Raw genomic sequence first — 19,805 nt, 5'->3', positions numbered from 1 at the left:
AGTTCTCATCTATTTATATAATTATATTTTAATATTCAGATTACAACCATGGCGCCTAGAAAGCATCCATCTGGTAGTAAGAAAAGGAAGAGAAGGAAAGAAGTAGAGGAATTTATAGAATCACAAAGAGGTGCCATGGATAAATTTGTTCGCACTAATACAAGAACTTCAAGTAATGAAAATCAACCAAATTTGGCTATAGTTGTTGTGGCGGAACAACCAAATACCAACGAAGAAGATCATGACCCTACACTTGAAGAAAATGTTGACATCAACACAAATGGTAATGATGTGACTGGCCATGATCCAATATTTGATTCATCTCATATAGGAAATGATAGCTTTGATGAACAGTCGGTTCCTACTGAGGATATCTATGACCCAAGGAATTGGGGTAATCTTGATAACAAGTCGAGGGATATATTGGTTGAGAAGGGACCTATAAGAGAAGAAAATATTGTATTTCCTTTGGATGCTAATGGTAGACATTTTTCATATACTCATTACTCTAGAAAGATGAGGAATGGAGAAGTTCAGGATAGAAAATGGTTGGTTTATTCAAAACATGTTGATAAAGTGTTTTGTTTTTGTTGTAAGCTTTTTAATTCAGAAAAATGCAAGAGTTCATTGGGGCATGATGGATTTGGAGATTGGAGGCATACTAGTGAGAGGTTAAAAGAACATGAAGCTAGTATGGAGCATATTACAAGTATGAACTCATGGAATGAATTGAGAGTGAGGCTTCGCAAGACTGAAACAATTGATAAAGAATTTCAACATCAAATTGCAAAGGAAAAAGAGCGTATCAGGCAAGTTTTATTACGAATAATTGCTGTTGTGAAATTTCTTGGTAAGCGTACTTTGGCTTTCAGAGGATCAAGTGAGCGACTCTACAATGATCAAAATGGTAATTTCTTAGCCTGTCTTGAGATGATTGCTGAATTTGATGTGGTTATGCAAGATCATCTGAGACGCATTCAAAATAATGATATTCAATATCATTATCTTAGTCATAAAATTCAGAATGAGTTGATTTCTCTATTGGCTTCTGACATCACCAAATCTATCATAAAGATTGTTAAAGAGGCTAAATATTTTTCAGTTATCCTTGATTGTACTCCAGATGTGAGTCATCAAGAACAGATGAGTTTGTTGGTTCGATGTGTTAATATGTCTAGTGGCAAAGTTGAGGAGTATTTTCTGGGTTTCATGAAGGTAGATGACACATCTGGTGAGGGTCTTTTTAATTCATTGCTTGATTCTATTAAATATTTTGGTTTAAATATTGAAGATGTTAGAGGACAAGGCTATGATAATGGCTCTAACATGAAAGGAAAGCATAAGGGGGTACAAAGACGATTACTTGATATAAATCCAAGAGCTTTATTTATGCCATGTGCTTGTCATAGTCTTAATCTTACTCTTTGTGACATGGCTAAGTCTTGTGCCAAAGCTATTTCATTTTTTGGGATTGTACAACGGATATATGTATTATTTTCTAGTTCTACCAAAAGATGGGATGTTTTGAAGGGCCATGTTGAAAGTTTAACTGTGAAGTCATGGTGCAATACTCGTTGGGAGAGTAGGATTAAAAGTGTCAGAGCAATTAGATTTGAAGCTCCAAACATAAGGTCAGCTTTGCTTCAGTTAAGTACAGATAAGGATGTTGAATCAAAGGATAGAAGCGATGCAAAAAATTTATTTGATGTTCTTGGTACATTTGAGTTCATACTTGGTATGGTTATTTGGTATGAAATTTTATTTACTGTAAACAAAGTGAGCAAGCAGCTGCAGTCGCCATCCATGTGCCTTGATGCTACATTAAAGAACATAGAAGGTGCAATGAAGTTTTTTGAATATTATAGAAATGAAGGGTTTGCTTCTAGCTTGATCATTGCAAGAGAGATTGCATCAGAACTAGGTGTGGAGCCATCATTTCCAGTAAAGCGCCATGCTAAGAGGAAGAAACAATATGATGAAACTGAATTCGAGGAAGCAAAACTCGAAGCTGAGAAGGCTTTTGAAGTTAATTACTTTTTGGTTATGGTTGATGTTGCAATTAGTTCATTAAAAAGTAGATTTGAAGAACTCCAATCATTCAAAAGTATATTTGGATTTTTGATGAGCTCAACAACCCTGAAGGCACTGGATACTACTGAACTAAGAGATTCTTGCATCAAATTTGCAAACACTTTCTCTTTGGATGGCTCCTCTGATGTTGATTTAAATGATCTATTTTCAGAGCTCAGTGTTATGCGGTTCAGTATATCAGATAAACCTATGTCTGCCATGAAGATTTTTTAGTATGTCAGAGAAGTGGATTGTTATCCTAATATTTTAATTGCTTATCGGTTATTATTTACCGTGCCTGTCACTGTGGCATCTGCTGAAAGAAGCTTTTCAAAATTGAAGTTAGTGAAGAACTATTTGAGGTCTCATATTTCTCAAGAAAGATTAAATGGGTTGGCCATATTATGCATCGAGAAGATATTATTGGATAAGATTGATATTGACATCATCATCAACGACTTTGCGGCTAGACATGTTCGAAGGAATTTTTAAGGTAAAATCATATTATGTACTTCTTATTCTTATGTGATATGAATAATTTTTAGATATATATGAAGTGTTTATTGATAACCTATATACAGTATATTTATATATAATAGTTATTATTGGAAAGGGCCTCTATTATAAATCTAGCCCTGGGCCTCTAAAATGTCAGGACCGTCACTGGTCATAGTATAAGTGTGATGCTCATGACAGTTTATGCACTTATGAAAGCATGTTATAAATATCTCAAGCATTTACCCTTAAGGATTTCAAAGAGGCTTAAGGACCATCCACCTTTGGAACAAAGGCAGCTTATCCTCGTTACAAGGTTAAGCTTTAAGCTCTTTGACAATAAAATTACTTCACCCAGTTTTAACAAAGATGCAAGAATATGCAAACATATTAGAATGAATGTTTGAGAAGTTAAACTAGGTATGAAGCAGGGCTAATGCATGAACATGCTTTCTCTTCCTTTTATACAAGATATGCAAAGAAAGTATGAAAGAGGAAGATTTAGGTACAGGATAAAGTGAAAGGAAGTTGTTTTACCCTTTTGTACCTTCATATAGAGACGCTCTCTTCACTGTGCTTTGTCCTTAGTCTTAGTCGCTTAAGACCTATACTCAAGACAATTGTATGGAAATATTTTGCACAAGAGAGAGTTCTACAACTAGTGATCATTTTCTAAGTCATTGTTATTATATATCAAGTAGATCACAAATTGCTTAAATGTATCATGAATTCTCCTTTTAACTTAGTGCATATCAAGAGAGATATCAATTGAGATTACATGATGCACTAAGAAGCATAAGTGTTAATTGAAGCTATTCAATGATCAAACACACAAACAGATGCGATCAAAAGAACAACATAGGCATTAGATCATTAAAGAAGCTTAAAATGGGAGAATCCAGTGAATATGCTACTTTAACAATGAAAGCTACAATCCTTGATAAAGGTGACATTATTTTACCAAGTTGGATTGAAATGTAGTAGCATGCCTTATGAGAAACTTGTTCTCATACATGAGACTATATGAGATTACTAAGATAAAGTGCTAGTCTCAGTATAAAGAAGATATAGAAATAGGCTCCCCCTAGAGATATGCATCAAGAATGAAAGAATTTGATAGATGCACTCACTTTTAGAGACAAATAGGGAGAAGCATTATACATCTTGATCAAGGCTTATAAATTTTGCAATAAACAACTTAAGCCTTGTATTCTCACAATGAAAAAGATTTAGAATGCTTACAAACACACCATTGAATGTTTTGAAGATCTCATTACCTAAGTAGGTGTTGTTGCTCTTGATGTCTTCCTTTTTCATTTGAGTGTCCTCCCTTTATAGTTGACTCTTTTTCCTTCCAAACTTATTGAAAATACTCAAGAGAGATGTTAATAGCACAAGGGAGTAAATGATTATTTCTTTAGATAAAAAATAAAGACAATTCATCATCCATAAGTTACATAGACATTAATTAGATTCTAATGGACAAGGCATTTATGAGAATGATATTGAATGTACATCTAGCAAACTTAAGTCCAATAAAGAATCTATTTTTCATATAGGTAAAATTTAGAGTAAATAACCGTTGATGGGAACTATATTTGATTAATAAGATGAGTTCCCATACCTTTGCTTTTACCTTTCTTCCTTTGGGTGAAGAGTAACCCATGAGGTTTGCGGCTTGCACTTACTTTCTTGTAGATTTTCATAAGTAAGCTCAAGAGATATGTCATTAGTAACACAAGCACTAGTTTCCCTTTGTGTAATCATTTTGACAAGGAATGAAAAATATATTACTAAAGCATGGAAACTTTATGATATGAACTAGGTTATTCCATGATATATGCTTAGTTTTAACTTATGAAACAAGCATAGTTAATTTTTTAAGATAATGGGAACAAATCTAATTCAATCATGGAGAGTGATGAATGTAGAAGAATCATATCCAATATAAGCAAGAAGTACAACAAAATAAGTCATTGGATTGATTTTTATTTTTATGTTATATTGCGCATCTCCAAAGAGAAACATATTCTCTATATGTGAGACTTCTTTGGTTATTTTAGATAAAAACATTAGTCTCACTAATCTAGTTATAGAGAGAGTTTTCCTTTTATAAGTGTCATAGGGATTTGAATTCCTTACATGACACCATATTCTTTTAGGAACATGAAAATCTCTCTATATCTAGACTCATGGCAATAATAAGATAATTAGTGTAAGACATGCCATGGGGTACTTACAACAATTTAAAGCATGTAGATTGCATGGTATAGAAATGATGAATATGCAATCTACCATATGAGAGAAATTTCTTTCAAAGAATGGTGATATAATTTAAAGATATTTGAAGTGCTTCATTTTTCTATGTGACTACACAAGACACACAAGAAATGATATTTTAAGATACTTGCACTTAAAAGCATAAATGTTACCATCCTTTGTCTTTCCTCCATGTTGTAGGTCTTGACTTTTCGGCACAGGGTAATTCTTTATTTCCTACAACATCAATATCTTCCCTCGAGATGATATGAGTTTAAGATATAGTAATTTGAAAAATAACCTTGGGTCAATCATGGATATAGATCATTGAAGATTGATAGCTTGAGTTAACAAGAATTGTCTTGACTCTCTTAAGCACCTCAAGGCTTCATATCATCTCTTTCTCCTGCAAAGCTTTGTCAAGCATATTTTGGTACCCATTGCTTGATGGGTCCATCATGGTTAGTCAACAAAGATCTAGGAACCCAAGAGTCCTTTGTGTTAGCATTTGGTAAACTCATTACCTTTCTAACACAAGTTGCAATTTTGGGTTGCCTAGTTACATGAGAATTAATTGACAAGCTAGGAGTGGGATTGTTACCAATGGGACAATCCTTGCATTGATGTCCCTTCTTTTGGCATATGTAGCAAAGGTGATCCTCAAATCTTGAAGATTTCTTCTTTCCTTGTTTCTTGCTTGCTACATGGTTAGTTAATGTTTTCTTTTCTAACCTTATGCCTTTTTGTTTTAAATAGGGACAAGACTTAACTAAGTGTCCCTTCTTTGAGCATTTAAAACAAAGTTTATCATCCTTGTTACTAATCAAGTCATTTTTAATATAGGGACATGACCTAATCGAGTGTCCCTTTTCAAAGCATTCACCACACTTCTTACTTTTCTTAGTATGAAGTGTAACTTGATTGTTACCTTGGATGTTTCCTTGTATGGAGGCATGGTTGAGGCTTTTGGAAGAGGTATTGATTTTCTTCTTTTGTTCCCTCCTCTTGGCAATCCTCAAGTTCTTGACATTTTCTTTAAGGGTTTTAGTGCATGCCTCGGTTGTTCCCGTCTCAAGCTTCTTCACCATGTGATCACGGTTATCTTGAGAATATTGAGCAATGCACTTCCCTTTGAGTTGTGTCAAGCTCATCTTTAGCCTCTCATTTTCTTCTTTGAGCTTTTGATATGAATCATCGGTTGTTCCTACAAATTCTAGCTCAAAGGAAGATTTGCTTGTCGACGGACAACAAGCATTAGCACATGGTAAAGTAGTTTCAATTTGAGTACATGTGCATGAGTGAGGTTGTTGGGATTTTAAGTTTTCTATCACAACCTCATGAGCAATATTTAATATGATATGATCATCCATAAGATTTTCATTAGAACATAGGAGCATATCATATTTTTCTTGAAAAGCTAGATTTTCATCTTTTAGCTTTTCTACTTGGTCCTTAAGTAAGGCATTCCTATTTACTAATTGAGCGATACAATGTAAAGCGTTATCTTGCTCAATTGAAATAGTTTCATACCTTTGGACCAAATCAACATGAGAGCACTTTAGCTCCTCATGTTCTTTAGTCAACTCGTCAAAGTATTGCATTTTCATGGAGAGAACATTTTCTAGCATTTGACGAGCTTCGCTTTGCTCTCTCGCTCTTTCTAGAAGTTTAAGCATGACCGCCTTATCTTCTTGGCTTAGGCGAGCGTAGAGTTGCATAAAGCTTGTTTCTTCCTCCTCATCCTCATTTGTGCTTCCGCTATCATTTTCATTAGCCACACAACATATGTGGGAATCGAAATGGGAAGACAAACCTTTTGGAGGGGTGGATTCATCGTTTGGTCTCCATCGTTCATTTTCTTCTTCTTCCTTCAAAGGGTTAGTTTCACAAATACCAAAGAAAGTAGAAGCACAAAATGAACTATCATGTTTGGACTCATTAAATTTAGTTTTAATTCTAGTCCAAATATCATGCGCATCACGAATTGATTCATTATAATTCATTATGAATGCATGATAATCTTCTTTGCTAAGAGAATTACTTAAGATGTCATAAGCTAGATAGTTTAAGCGTATACATCTTTGATCTTCCTCGGAAGCATTTTTCCTATCATAACTAGGAGGAATAATACTCTTGTCTAAGATTTGTTCTAATTGTGGATCTACGGTTCTAAAAGCATTTACCACTCTAGTAGACCATGAATCATAATTAGAACAATCGAAAAGTAATATCTCAAGAGTTACCTCCTTGTTCTCCTTCGGAGTTGTCTTCTTGTTCTTTTGGGATCTTCTACGAGCCATCACTTCGAGTTGTTAGACTCAATATGAAGTGCCTAGCTCCGATACAAATTGAAAGTCGCCTAGAGGGCGGTGGATAGGCGAAACCTGAAAATTAAAACTTTATCCCCCAACTAGATCCCTTGATTAGTGGTTAGAACAAGATTGATAGTTATCGGAGTACAAAAACTAAGTCCTTCGCTTGTAAGAAGTATTGCTTTCAAATAATGCGGAATTGATAAATCAATACTACTAATAAGTCTATGAGAATAAAACAAGAAGGCTTAGATAAGAAGAGCGATAACACAAGTTCTTTCTTGCAAAGTGTTGCTTCACTAAATGAGAATTTAACTTAAAGCAACACCAAATAATATTAGCAAAGAATAGTGCAAGAAAAACTTAGAAAGGAAAGAACAAACAAATCACGAGCAATAAGCACACGAGACACGGGTGATTTGTTTTACCGAGGTTCGGCCCTCGAAGGCCTAGTCCCCGTTGAGGAGTCCACAAAGGACGGGTCTTTTTCAACCCTTTCCCTCTCTCCACCGATCACTTAAGACCGGCGAGCTCTTCTTCTTCTCAAGGATCACTTAAGACCCCGCAAGGACCACCACACTCTTTGGTGTATCTTGCTAGCTTTTACAAGCCTCCAAAACTTTGGAGGAAGTTCAATGGGAGTCAAAACTCCACGCACAAATGAACAAAAAGATGTAGCACACACTATCTCTCAATGAATCTCACAAGGCACTAGTGCTAAACTCAAATGAGTATCTTTCTCTTGCTTGCTTTCTCTTTTGTGGCACTTGTGTTGGTTGTAGTGGTCTAAATCTTGTGTATAGGATGGATCAATGAATATATGTGGTTGGGAGGGCTTGAGTATGTCAACTAGATGACTTGGAATGTTGCTTGGGCTCCCACACTTTGAAGTGGCTGGTTGGGGTGGTATTTATAGCCACCAACCAAATTGTAGCCGTTGGAGAAGGCTGCTGGCGATAGGCGCACCGGACAGTCTGGTGCGCCACCGGACAGTGTCCGGTGCGCCGCCACGTCATCTTCTCGTTAGGCCCTGAAGCTGGTCGACCGTTGGAGGCTTTGTCCTCATGTGGCACCGGACAGTCCGGTGTCACACCGGATAGTCCGATGCCCCTCTGACCGCTGCTCTGACTTCTGTCGCGGTACTGTTCATCGGTCAGAGTCGACCGTTGCGCGTAGATAGTCGTTGCTCTGCTGGTGCACCGGACTGTGTGGTGGTGCACCGGACACTGTCCGGTGGCACACCGTACAGTCCGGTGATATATAGCGGAGCTGCGCCTGGGAAACCCGAAGGTGAAGAGTTCGAGCTGATTCACCCTGGTGCACTGGACACTGTCCAGTGGTGCACCGGGCACTATCCGGTGGCACACCGGACGGTCCGGTGCGCCAGACCAGGGCACACTTCGGTTTCCTTTTTGCTCCTTACTTTTGAAGCCTAACTTGTTCTTTTGATTGGTTTGTGTTGAACCTTTGGCACCTGTAGAATGTATGATCTAGAGCAAACTAGTTAGTCCAATTATTTGTGTTGGGCAATTCAACCACCAAAATCAACTAGGAAAAGGTGTAAGCCTATTTCCCTTTCACTCATTCAACGAAGATGAATGGTACGATGATTTTAATCATGGTACCATTACTTTTGATGATGCTTCTCCCCTGGCAGTAGAATTGCAGGCTATCCCATGGCCACAATCCTACAAACCACCCTAGCTACCCATATATGATGGGCACTCGGACCCAAAGCAATTCTTGATGAGCTATGAGGCAACAATATCCTCATACGGAGGTAATGCAGCTGTCATGGCAAAGTCCTTTGTCATGGCAGTCCAAAACGTGGCCCAGACATGGTATTCTTCCCTTCGGCCAGGGACAATCACGTCGTGGCAGAAGCTCAAGGACATGCTGGTTACCAGTTTTCAAGGCTTTCAGACGAAGCCAGTCACAGCTCAGGCCTTGTTCTAGTGCACACAAGACCATGTGGAATACCTTCAGGCGTATGTTCGAAGGTTCTTGCGACTGAGAGCACAAGCGCCCACAGTGCCCAATGAAATTGTCATTGAGGCCATGATCAAGGGTCTTCGGCCAGGACCCACGGCTCAATATTTCGCTAGAAAACCTCCCCAAACTCTGGAGAAGCTGCTTCAGAAGATGGATGGGTACATCCGGACTGACAATGACTTCCGACAAAGAAGGGGAGAAGCTTACAGATTTTCTGAGATGACTAGGGGCTTCGGAGGAAGAATCCACCCTAGGCATGTCAGATCAATCCACAGCTCCAGTCAGAATGACGACAAAGGAAGCCAGCCTCAGAGGTCACAACACACCTCACAGTCTTCGGGACAGCAGCAAAGCTCCTTCAGGCCACCAGCTCCAAGGGGCAGAGGCGGCAGGGGCTTCAGAGGAAGATATGGGGATCAGCCCAGAAAAATTTATTGCTTATTCTGTGGTGAGGACAAAGGCCACACTACAAGAGCCTTCTAGATCACTATTCTAAAGCAAAAAGAGATTGCCGAAGCAGAAGCTCGGCAGAATCAGCCGAAGCAAGTCTTACATACTGCTTCGTACCACTCTCCCTACATACCAGAATATGTGGGCAATCATCCTGCAGCTTCTGTTGCTTCGGCAAGCCATTCACAGGCTTCTTGGCCTCAGCTCCCACCGCCACCACCACTGCAACCTACTTATTCCCGAAGCCAGTAGCCAGAAGGGTGCCAGCACTCTCAACAGCAACGTGAATTCAGAGAGGAATCCAAAGCTCGTACAGTCAACAGTACTGTGCCAGAATCAAAGCACATATACTAAACGATATCCTGCCTCTGAAATACTTTTATGTTCTATGCCATTTTACTTTTTAATAAGGAACAAGCAATGTAAATTTAGTTTTAATTTCTTGTAATGATTTTGCTTCTATCAGAATAGAATATATCCTCTTCACAGATTTACGAAGCTCAAAAGTTACGAAGCTCAAAAGTTGTTCCTAAGGGAATGCAGAGCTAAAATTACGAAGCTACAAAAAGTCGTTTCCAAGCGAACGCAGTAAGTTACGAAGCTCAAAAGTTGTTCCTAAGGGAATGCAGAGCTAAAATTGCTGAAGCTACAGAAAGTCGTTCCTAAGGAAGCGCAGTGTAAGTTTTCTGCTCAAAAGTCGTTCCAAAGGGAATGCAGAGCCAAATACCACCGAAATATAAGGCGAAGAAGTTCCAAAGTCGTTCCTAAGGGGATGCAGAACTTATACCACCGAAATAGAAAGCGAAGAAGTTCAAAAGTCGTTCCTAAGGGGATGTAGAACTTACACCGAAAAATAAACGGTGAACACCGAAAAATAAATGGTGAAGAAGCTCAAAAGTCGTTCCTAAGGGGATGCAGAGCTTGTGTATTCGTGTGGGTGTGTGTGTCTTCGGCATCAGTATCATTTTGCATCATATCATCACATCATTTCGCATAGCATCACATCATACATCATATCGCATCAATGACACGAGAATCGAATACGAAGCTGATCTTCGGCGAATGCTTCGTAAAAATGAAAATGTGCTAAGGCACGAAGTAAGCTTCAGGGAAATACAGCTTCATCAGCCTTGTCACAAAAGAAGGGATCCCTCTTTGCGAAGCATGGATATTTTTACGAAGCATGAATTTTTTTCTTTACGAAGCATGAAAAGAAGGGAAGGTGTTTTTTCGTCGAAGGCTCAAAAACGGTATGTATGTAAAGTTTCATGCATCGCAAAGAAATGAATTACAATAATTTACATATTCGATTCAAAGCTACACACATCAAATATTACATTCTTGTTACAATAAAAGTACAATGTCCACTCTAGTGTCTTATACGTTGACCATCTCAAAAATGTTTTTACAATAAGTGCTATTCCTCTTTAAGGACTTTCTCTGCAACTTCGTGCAGTAATTTGTTAACAACTTCATCAACAATGGATTCAGCCATGTTTATAATGTCCACCGCCTCCTTCATTTCTGGATCCGCTAGGGGATCGAACGGTTTCGGCGGCGGAGATAATTCAGCTAAAGTAGGAAAAGTTAATCAATCCGAAGCCACAAAAAATGCCGAAGCTAAAAGCCAAAAAGCAATACCTATACGTTTTTCGCGTTCTGCAGCTTCTTCAGCTCGCCTTGCTTCTGCTCAGGCGTCATGGGTATCCTTTTCACTTTTCTTTATAATTTCATGGGCCATCTCTCGGCCACCATTCACCCAGACATCACTGTAAAATTTTCCGCCCATCAAGGTCGCTTCAGCTGAAGGATCATTCGTATCATCTACGGAGAGGGCAGCTTCGGCCTGAGCCATGGTTTGATGTGATCACCTCCCGCCTTCTCCAAGATAGCTGAAATTCCCCGTGCACCGGAAAACACGCAAACATCCCCGCGATCACTCAAAATTTCTTCGAAGGTCTCGGCTTCTCCACTTATCCATTCAACAATGCCTTCGGGGTTGCCTCGCATCACTACAACAAATGTGACCTTCTGTGACGAATATGCTATGACACGAGTGAGAATCATCATTAAATCGCTTTATTTATGACGATTTCTATGAGACATCTAAGTTTAATGACAAAAAAATAACCACTGTCATTAAAACTGTCATAACCCATTTTAAGATACTTTTTGTGACGATGATCTATGATAATATGGGTTCGTCATAAGAATAAATCGTCATAGCTTCTTGTACACCATAATTGTGACAGTTGTATGAAACCTCATTCGTCGTAATAGTCATTCATACACATAAACTACCTTTAGTTACTAAAACAAAACACTTAATAACTAACTGCTCTCGATAGTTGTGTCATTATACTACTAGGCCTTTGCCTTGCATTCCTTACAAAAAGATAATAGAATGTGTGGAAGAGGAAAAAAATCATTTAGTCGCCCCTAAAAAAATGGCAGCAGCCTTTCCACCAAAAATGGTAACGGCAGCAACCCCCCTCCATGTTTATGAGATCCGATAAATCCTCCACCAATCACCAGTGCCAAATCAGTTCCTTGCCGTGCCTAATTCACCTTCCCATCCTTGGCACTAGCGGATTCGTAGCCTCCAGTCCTTCAGCCTCTCCATCCGATTTGGCGCAAATGCCTCCAGGGAGGAAGGGGCAACGATGCACAAGGGAAACCCCAGGTAAATTCCAATCACTCTCGGATTTGATAGCTCCAAGTTTCGTCCCTTTTCTATCTCCTCGACAAAGTCGCTTCCTGTAGTGAGCTATCAAAGGGCTGACTGCTCCATGTCTTGCATATCTGGCTAATCGGCCATTCAAGCAGTCATGTGCAAAGGTTGTATTGGATAGTTTATTTGTAGCGTGTGCTTTATGGTACTCCAATAAGAGGCACGTACTTCTGAATTGTCTTAGGAATGCAAGATTGTCATTTATTATAAGATTGATGCAATAGTTTCAGGGTACAAATGAATATGAACAATGCAGTTTCTGAATTGTTTGTAGCACACTGAGACTGATATGAGGCAGATTGTACGGTATTTCCAAGTCTATTGTAAAAGCGAATGACGAATGGCCTGAAGCCTCATATAGGAAAGTGATCACTACTAAACTTAAGCCAAAAACATAAGTCTCTGGTCTCACTTTAGCTAACAATAATAGAATATAATCAATGTTGAAATTCTTAACACTAATAAATCAGAAAAGCAAGGTGAGTAGAAGATAAAACTAGATGACACGCTTACAGATTTTTAGATTTGCAGTATTCATATGTACATTACACCATTTGGAGAGGGTAAAGTCTACCTTACATATTTGCAGCCCTAAAACTACAACTGATGGCATGCTTTGTGTTTGTAGTAATTCTTTGTACATTACACCATTTGATTATTTATCAGAGCCTCAGTTTTCATCATCCTTTACTCCTTCAGCATTTGTAGTTTTTATGATCTGTTTGGTATGATGGGATCACTGGGTCTAAAATGATATGTATTAATTGATTTGAATTATCACATAATGTTTGGAAGTCTACCTGAGATTCTCTTACACTTGATCGGCTAGCAATGAGCATAATTTTCATTAGTGGTATAAAGTTTTCTAAAACCAAGGTTGGCTGAACAGAATGGAAGAAAATATCCATGATTAGAAAAAAGACAACAAACAACCTGCCATGCTCACCTATTTTCTATTGAACTTTTACAATTGGTAGAGTACGCATCACACAATTTAAATTGGTGTAATACTCATCATATCCTTACAGATATGAGATGCCCATATGACAAACATAATGAAATAGAATTGATTCAAACATTTTGGTAGACACAAAACTTAGCTGCATCGGAAGCTCTGCATTAGAAGCTCTGTTCAGACACAAAACTGAGTTGCATCGGCAGCAAAATCATTGCTATTTATTAGTTGCATCAGAAGCTATTTAATACCTATCTTCTTCACCTAACCTCTCTTCCTCACCCTCCCTCATAGCAGTCGGCTGCCGTGATCCGGTGACCTCCCCACGAAATTCCGAAGGTAATTTTGTTTAGTTGCTCCTCTCTGTTCGTCACTTCGTGAAGCAGTGGGATCTAGGTTTGGGAAGCATTTTCTCCTTCATGGCCATGGCAACTCACGAGATCTGTCACCTCCTCTTCTCTATCACCTGACTCGTCCTCGCCATTGCAGCGCCGCCTCCTTTGCCTTCACTGTCTCCACTAGCAGCTTCTGTCATCCCCTACCGCAACCTCCGCCTACTGTTGCCTTCCACTGTGGTCGCACGAATGGCTCGCTCTGAGCCTTCAGCGGCGTCCTCACTCGACACATTATCCACCAACGACAGGGAGAAGGTGCTCGCTGTCGTTGGCGTACACACGGCGACTTCTCCACGCTAACTGCTTCATGCCCAACCTCGAACCTCCATAAGCTTTGGATCTAGGTAGATTCATGATGTAGATTGCAGCTGCTCATGTCACGTATATACTAGAAACTTCTAGATATTTTAGTATCTAGCTGCTTGCGTACTACCATGGTGTGATCGGTTAAGATGTTGCTTGTGTGTCTACTGTTCCCTGCATTTCCTGCTAATAAGGTTGCTTGTAGCTTTATTTCTCTTGGCTATATGCGCCAATTGCAAATGCTCACTATTTTAGAATACAGTTTTTCAATTGGGCATAGCTAGGCCGATTTTATTCATTGTCAAACCAGACATGATGTTTTTTTAACATTGGGTGGTGTTAATCCAAGTTTAGGAGTTTATAACATTGGGTGGAGAACTTTATCCTTCTATATATAACGTTTTGGACCAACCAAGAAATTGACACAAGATATCAAGTGTTGAATATAATTGATGCATTACATTATCTTCTTTATTGTGTTCGATACATTTTTCATTTATTAATTTACATTTTAAATGTACCGAAGACCCTCGTACTGAATATAATTGATGCTTATTGTGTTGTACATATATTTTGGAATTCCAAGCCCGTAAGGGTGTCCTTACCCACATCTCCAATGACGGTGAATAGATGTCAACAAAAGTAACAAGAGGAAATAAAAGAATTATGGCACCTGTGCAGGAACGACCAGTTAGAGTCACTAGACAAAGAGTTATTGAAGTAAACCAAGAGTCTACCCATAGCCTAAATGTTTCTACATAGCCCAGTTCAAGTGCTGCCACAAACCATGATTTGACCCACAACCTTATTGTTCCTACCCAACCTAGTTCCAGTACTACCACAAACCATGAGCCCATCCAAAACATGGATATTGTTGCACAACCTACTTCCCAGATACAGGAGGAGGGTGATAACCACACTGGAATCAAGGCAAGTGGGCACCTTAACTTTTTGGACTGCGATATCTATCATTACTAGGATAATATCATGAATGATTTTGGCGAGTCACAAATATATATTGAGAACCTATACTTACCCCATTTGTGTACAACTTCAATTTGAACTCAATTATTCATATGTTGTATTATGTTTTATCACAACTAATGTTTAGTTATATGCAACATTACTCTTATAAAAATAGTCTGTGTCTATACAATTATAATTATTTATATTTGACACTAATTGTGTAAGATAAATCACTGAAGGGAACAAAAGGCCAGAGCCACGTATTCAAGCTGCTAAGTTTGCATGAGAGGGTGGTATTCACGTTTTGTAAGTTCTTATTCCTTGTTTTTTCTCTGCAATTTCTTTTTTGTAAGCCTGCAACTGGTCTTTAAATTTCTTGCTCTCTTCATAGTTTGTCTTTCTCTTCAAAGCTTTCTCCTGTCGGAAGCAGTTATCAAGCTTGATTTCAAGGTCTGTGCACTCTCTGAACAACTTTAATAAGAGAACAGCACACCAAAACTGAATTTATATTGAAAATAGTGGCCACATATATGTATGAAAAATGTTTGTATTATGTCTTGCTTGTTAAATTTGTTGGTCTGTTATGTCTATTTATAGCTTCACGATTCTTTGCTTGTTAGTCTGTGTTGCTTTGTTTGATCGACCACTCTTGTTACATGTAATTATACATTCCTCTTGGTGTTTCTCAAAGAAAGCTACTAAGTATCTGGGTGGTATTCACGTTTGTAGCCGTGTGGCATGATCTAGAATGGTGTCTTCTGCATAACCCTATGTCTGACATGATTACTTACTCTGTTGCCACATCATATGTTTGTTTTTTCTTACTCCAGCTACTTATTCTAAGTCTATATTATTTTTACATGCTTAGTTGATACACAGGAAAGTTGTGTGAAGAACAAACTTAATCGTAAAAATGTACAATATCAACAATGCACATGCTCTCAGTCCTACATTGCAAAGGCTATTATATTGGTAAGAAAATAACCATTGTTTACTTATCTACATAGTTGAATGATACGTGAATGTGTAATATTGCCAATATAGTCAGTTTATCATCTCTGTTACCTCATATAGTTGCCCCAGGTTGTTTCATTTGTGTTCACTTACATTTCTTGATTATGAAACAACCTTTATTTTATGTGCATAGTTGAATAATCTATGAATGTGTAATGCTGCAAATGAACACCCATAACCATTTAAAGAGGTGGTTATTACGTGTGCTTGCCTCCATTAATCAGAGATCATGTCTCCTAAATAATTTATATTGTAGTGTTAATAGTTGACTAACAGTTCATCCACCAAACTATAATATTTTAGGTTGTAGCTACGTTACCTACAAGTATCCTAATCCTCCTTATTTGAGCATTGTGCAGCTCCTCATGCTCTTTCTCTAAAAAGTCCATTTACATATTCATCAAGTACTGAATAGACAGAACAATAATAACAGATAATGTATAGCTTGTTGTTTTTCTATTTATGTTTTCGACTCTAACATCTCTATTTATGTAATCGACTCTAACATCTCTCTAGCATTTAAATATATGTATAGCTTGCTAAAGCATTTAGATATGCAGTAATCGACTCTAACATCTCTGTTTCTGTTTCTGTATACCAAAGCACAATTTAACATGGAAGAAATGGTAGCAGCACCATTTCAGGATGGACAACAACCAAAATCTCCTACAGAAGTTGTTTCTAATGTGCTACTGGGCTCCAGTGTGTTCCTACACAATGTTGGTCTTCAGTCTGCCTCCAAGAAAAGCTCCACAACAACTGTTTCGGCAATGGCTCAACAACTTCAGGATGAACTAGAGATCGAGAAGCAAGAAAAAGATGGCCTTCAGGAAGAAGTGGAAACCTTGAAGGCTTAAGCACAAGCATCTCAGGAGACCACTGATAGTATGAAGAGGTCGATGGAAGAAAATAACAACCTCCTTCGTCTACTATTAAGCTTCAATCGAGGCCAAGTGCCTCCATCTTAAGTCTGGTTGACCACTATAGGACCTGCAGCCTTATGGCTGCTATAGTGGCTAGCAATAGTAGCTCTAGATTTGAAGTTATCGGATCATTTTAAATTATGCTTAATGTTTAATACTTTGAGTTGAAGTTATTGGATTTGTTTTGGATTTTAAGTTAAAGGATTTGCAGATATATGTTTTAAAGTTATATTATTCTCTGCTAGATGAAATATTTGTGTTGAACAAATTCATATGATATTTTTGTTGTGATGTGTAATATTCTATGACGATATGAATGCATATGATGTGTTCCTTGCGATGACGATTGTTTTTGTCACAAATGCTTTGCCACATCACTTGACACGTCATCACATTTTATAATGAAATTTTTTGTCACAAATGCATTGTCACGTAAGTGGCCGACACCTTCCAATTTGTGACAAAATTATTCGTCACAATAATTTTGGCACGTCATCTGCCACGTGACTTGCCACGTCATCGAATCTATGACAAATATTTTAGTCATAAAGGTTTTGCCACGTCACATACCACATCATCACCATTAGCCACGTGGCAATGCATGTCAGTACGAATTGTGACGTTTTCAAGGGCACTTATGACGAAATAGAGTGTCATAGATTTAGTGACGAAGCTGGTATGCGTCATAGAATCTATGACGATTTTTTGATCATCGTCATAGTAGGCTATTTAACACGCACCTTCTGTGACGATGACTTTTTCGTCACAAAGACGTCACCAAAACATAACCTGTGACAAATAAACACTAGTTAGTGACATAATAATTATGTCACAGAAGGCCTAAAAGGTTGTAGTGCATGAAGTTTTCTTCAGTAGAGTAGGCACCCACTTTGGCAAAGCTAGCTTTTATTTTCTTCACGCAGTCCAAGGATTTTACAAAGCACCTTTCCCTAGATGCGCGAAGTTCTTCAACATTCTTCTCCAGATGATTTTTCCAATATTCACTAATTTCCTTGTTAGCTTGTGCAAGCGTGCAGTTTTCTTTAGCTTCGGCCAGCTGTCTCCGAATGTCTTCAATTTTAGTCTTTTGGGCTTTGGCCTGAACCTTGAAATTAGCTTCATCTTCTTTCACTTTGTTTACCAATGAAATTAAGATTTTGTCTTTTTCAAGACCTTCGTTTCTTAATTCGATCACCTCTGAACGAAGGTTGTTCAGAGCCATCGTATAGCCTTCGTCTTCAATATTTTTCTGCGTCCTAAGGGCATTGCTAAGAATTAAGCCCTGCAAGAGGAGGACAGAATTGAGTATAGCAAATAAAATACTTCATTTTTTAAATTCAAAGTTAACTTCTATACCTTTATGTTGTTGTATGCCAGGCTATCTGCAAGATCATCCTTCGACAGAATTGAAAGGTCGTCTTCTAGCTTCGGGAATCCGATGCTTCTACCTATCTCCCAGTAAACGGATATTTCTTTGTTGTCCAGGAGACAGTATAAGAAATCATCTTCATTACTCCCATTAAAAACCAAGGCACCCTTCGGATATTTCAATTTTCGCGCATAGTGCCTGGCTTCCAAAATTTCTTCTTCGGACAGTTTCTTCCCCGAAGTGTGTCGAAAGATGTAGTCAACTTTTTTGATTAAAGCTTCGGGGGCAGGAATCTCAATCTTTTCTGGAGCAGTTTGCTCTGTCGCCTTTTCTTTAGGTGCGGCAGGCTCTGTCTCGGTGGGCACTGAAGGCCCAGCTTCGGTTTCAGCTTGAACTTGTGTAGCTTCGGCTTCTGCTTGCCTAGTTTCGGTTTCGGCCTGCGATTTGGCTTCAGTTGGAGCGACTTTCTTTGCAGGAGCAGGGCCCAGCGTCTTTGTAGTCTCCAATACAACATCCAGCACATTCGCCATCCTTCTCCTCTTGGGAGTCGCGGCATAAGCCTTTTGCACCTTCGGCAGTGTTGCCTCTGTTAGAGGACTCAGGATTTCTGGCATTTTTGTCACTCTTTCCACCTGTGGCTCTTTAGCCTTATTATCTTCAGCCTTGGCTGGCTCAACTGTAGTTATCTTCGGTACTGCACTCGGCTCTACAGTGCTTTGCATAATTGGAACAGTTTCTTTTGCTTTGGCAGCTGAAGAAGTACCTTCGCCAAATTCAGGTATCACGGCTGGTTCAATATAACGCGACCGGTGAGTCAGAACCTTCATCTTCTTGCCCTTCGGCTCCGCTGTGATGGCTGAAGCAGCAATCTTTCCCGAAGTAGCAATCTTTCTCTTTATCCCTTGCCCTCACAGCGGGTAGCAATAGTCAGGGTATACGAAGCCAATAGCATCAAATACCCTGTTCAATCTTTTCTTATTCGGACCCCCGAAAGCTGCGGACAAGGCATTGTCCTCGACCTTGGAGTATGCCCCAAGTAGCTCGTCGCTAGTAGCTTCAATGCACTTCAGTCAGTCATCATTTGGCTCATCAAATTTATCCCCAAACCTGAAGGTATACTTCAATCGGACTAAATTACCCTCACCAGAATTAGTGATGGTCTCCTTCGGCATTTCCCAGCTTTCCACAAGCGACCATACCCTGAAGGCTATGTGTTCTTGAATCAGATCTCTTGTACCAATGAAGGAGCAAACAGTGCTGAAAGCCCTCTAACACGCTTCGACAGCGTCATCAATTTCCACCTTCGGCCTTCGCAGGCCGAAGCGAGACCAGATGGGGCGCTGGATAATATCTTTAATATATTCCCTTGCCTTTAAATCATTCTTCACATAAAACCATTCTTCCATCCAGGCTTCGGGCCATCTCTTCCGAAATGTTGGCACCGGGTGGCTTGCGTTGGGGCGAGCGATAAATCCATAACAACCGAAGTTGTTGTGGTACTGTTCTTTACCAATGGCCTTCGTCTCATATAAAAGTTCGTGCATACTGCAGAAGCACTTCGCGCTTGGCTC

The 19,805-nt window shown here is 39.0% G+C and overlaps 1 protein-coding gene across 14 annotated transcripts; it reads left to right on the top strand.

Moving 5' to 3' along the window:
* Positions 1-11,985: 11,985 nt before the first annotated feature.
* On the top strand, positions 11,986-17,116 carry LOC100192854 (uncharacterized). 14 transcript variants are annotated; one of them, XM_035958985.1, is made up of 6 exons: positions 11,986-12,261; positions 13,559-13,603; positions 15,178-15,234; positions 15,320-15,378; positions 15,808-15,900; positions 16,546-17,116. In XM_035958985.1, the coding sequence occupies exons 1-6, from the start codon at positions 12,075-12,077 to the stop codon at positions 16,570-16,572; spliced, it is 468 nt and encodes a 155-aa protein (XP_035814878.1). In that variant the 5' UTR covers positions 11,986-12,074; the 3' UTR covers positions 16,573-17,116. The 14 variants fall into 14 exon arrangements, 6 of the variants coding, with proteins under 6 accessions (XP_035814878.1, XP_035814879.1, XP_020393886.1 ...); XM_035958987.1 differs by having other exon boundaries at positions 12,075-12,261; positions 15,168-15,234; positions 15,797-15,900; XM_035958986.1 differs by lacking the exon at positions 13,559-13,603 and having other exon boundaries at positions 11,987-12,261; positions 15,154-15,234.
* Positions 17,117-19,805: the final 2,689 nt, after the last annotated feature.

Source organism: Zea mays, chromosome 5, assembly GCF_902167145.1.
Source record: "Zea mays cultivar B73 chromosome 5, Zm-B73-REFERENCE-NAM-5.0, whole genome shotgun sequence".
In the NCBI taxonomy this organism is placed as follows: Eukaryota; Viridiplantae; Streptophyta; class Magnoliopsida; order Poales; family Poaceae; genus Zea; species Zea mays.
The sequence above is the reverse complement of the archived record's forward strand: the minus strand, read 5'-3'. Positions and strand labels throughout refer to the sequence as shown.